Source organism: Austrofundulus limnaeus, unplaced genomic scaffold (assembly GCF_001266775.1).
Source record: "Austrofundulus limnaeus strain Quisiro unplaced genomic scaffold, Austrofundulus_limnaeus-1.0 Scaffold361, whole genome shotgun sequence".
Lineage (NCBI taxonomy): Eukaryota > Metazoa > Chordata > Actinopteri > Cyprinodontiformes > Rivulidae > Austrofundulus > Austrofundulus limnaeus.
Genome location: NW_013952763.1, coordinates 53,571 through 55,537, shown reverse-complemented (window position 1 = coordinate 55,537; position 1,967 = coordinate 53,571). Strand labels below are relative to the sequence as shown.

Here is a 1,967-nt window from a genome sequence, read left to right as displayed (position 1 = left end):
GGTTACCCCTACACACGTCACAGAGGAGAGCCGTTAACCAATATACAAATTAGCCTGCAGTGCCACTGCTCTACCCATATGCGCAGCAAAAAGATGTTTTTAGACCAAATATTACAGATTTGAACAAATACACACAAAAACATCAAAATTAGCACAGAAACAGTACTATATAACATTTTAGACACATTCTAGACAGTTTATCAGCTAAAAAAGTTAATTTTGGGGTAAGTTACTCTTTAATATCATAGACGGGTGCAGGGGGAAACTGCCACAGAAACCTATAATATGTAGGTTATATTACCAATAGGTTATATTACTAATATTAGTAATACAACAAAAACAAGTATTTTTGTTTAATTTGTCAGGTATTCTGTGTTTAACAGCTGATTATGAAAGCCACAGTAGTACGTCACACAGCAGATTAACTCCACCTGTTAATTCAAGAAGAAAACTTTTCACCAAAGTCTGGCTTCATTTTCATTACATTGATTGCTATAAAAACATTTACCATGAAGCTAACATGAAAACCCTGACAAGATTTCTGCATGAGCTCACACACACACACAAACACACATCCTTGTTCTTGCATCAAACTGAGGACATTGTATTGACTTCCATTCATTTTTGTAACTGTATTTATGTCTAACCCAGACCATTTCCCTAACAAAAACCATTACTAGTAAATTTATCTATCCTTCAGTTTCTGTCATACCTGCCGCAGCAGCTGGGAGACCACTTTGATCTGCTGTCCTCTTGACAGCAAGTAGGTGAGAGGAACTCCTGTCACTCTGGCCATCTCCATGTAGTTGATCACACACATTAGTTTCTGAAGCAACCGCAGAGGGAGATAAGCATCTTTCAGGCAGTAGACGGCCAGTCGACGCCGCGTTTGTTCGTTACCATTCTGGCATGGAGGAAAACAAGTGGTGAGGATGGATGAGGGCAAAAAACAGAAAACAGGAACTGTTAAAATATTTGCATTATTCTGACTTCTGCAATCAAATCTAAAAAAAGCACTTAAATGAATATATTAAGTTTTACCTGCAGGTCAGTGATGATGGAGTGTTGCACATCCTCTTTCTGTTCTTGCAGGAAATGGAAACTTACAGCATTAAGTGTGTAGGAGCGCAATTTGTAATCCCTTAGGAGAACCTGCGGCAAAAACAACAAAGAAATACAAATCAGGATTTGCTTGTAGCATTTTTAGGCTTTCCTACAAACATTGTTAAAGATAAAATATCATAAAAAACCACATCAGAGAGAACTGTGGAGTTTATTATAGTCAGAGCTGACCTGCAGCAGATCAAACTGAACTCGGCCCTCCATGTTGATGGTCTTGTTCTCTCTGCGACCCATCTGTTTACTCTGGAAACTCGACTCTCGCAAAACTGACTTGACGCCCCACATTCGACCCAAGTAAGGAAAATAGTTCACCTGAAAATTAGTGAACATTTAGCAATAAGTAAAGAAAAAGAAAGAAAAAGAAAATTATTTTTCCAGGCATAAAGCAATATTGTTTTGGGTACTTTATTTAATATTTTTTAGAAGTTAGTATTGTGACAAAACAGTAGTGAAATGTTGCTCAAACCTTTAAAGCAGCTGCCCTGTTGAGCAAGTAGGGGAAGTCAAAGTTCTGGATGTTGTATCCAGTGATAATGTCCGGGTCAACCGTCCTCAAAAACTCTGCCCAACTCTGCTCACCCAAAAAAAAAAAAAGAACAGAGTAACATCTGTAAATGAATGACCTAAAGAAATCAAACTAATTATTATACATCTTTCTCTCTAGCTGCGTTTCCATTGATAATGAAAATGCGCAAATTAGAATTTCGAAAATAAATTTGCTCAATGGAAACATGTCAATTTAAAAAAAAATTACATTTTTCGACAAAATATTTTTTCCGCTAGGAAGAGGTGGTTTTTCGGCCGTATCGAAATTGATGTATTTCGCAAAACTGCAATGGAAACAC

General features: G+C 37.1%; 1 protein-coding gene across 1 annotated transcript in view; it reads right to left on the bottom strand.

Moving 5' to 3' along the window:
- The window catches only part of pold1 (polymerase (DNA directed), delta 1, catalytic subunit), a 16,700-nt gene that overhangs the window by 11,105 nt on the left and 3,628 nt on the right, over positions 1-1,967 (bottom strand). Inside the window, exons 10-13 of the mRNA XM_014023229.1 lie at positions 1,589-1,693; positions 1,294-1,434; positions 1,042-1,152; positions 713-904 (exon numbers count right to left, since the gene is read on the bottom strand). Of these exons, the coding sequence (XP_013878683.1) occupies positions 713-904; positions 1,042-1,152; positions 1,294-1,434; positions 1,589-1,693 (549 nt within the window). The remainder of the gene's footprint in view (positions 1-712; positions 905-1,041; positions 1,153-1,293; positions 1,435-1,588; positions 1,694-1,967) is intronic.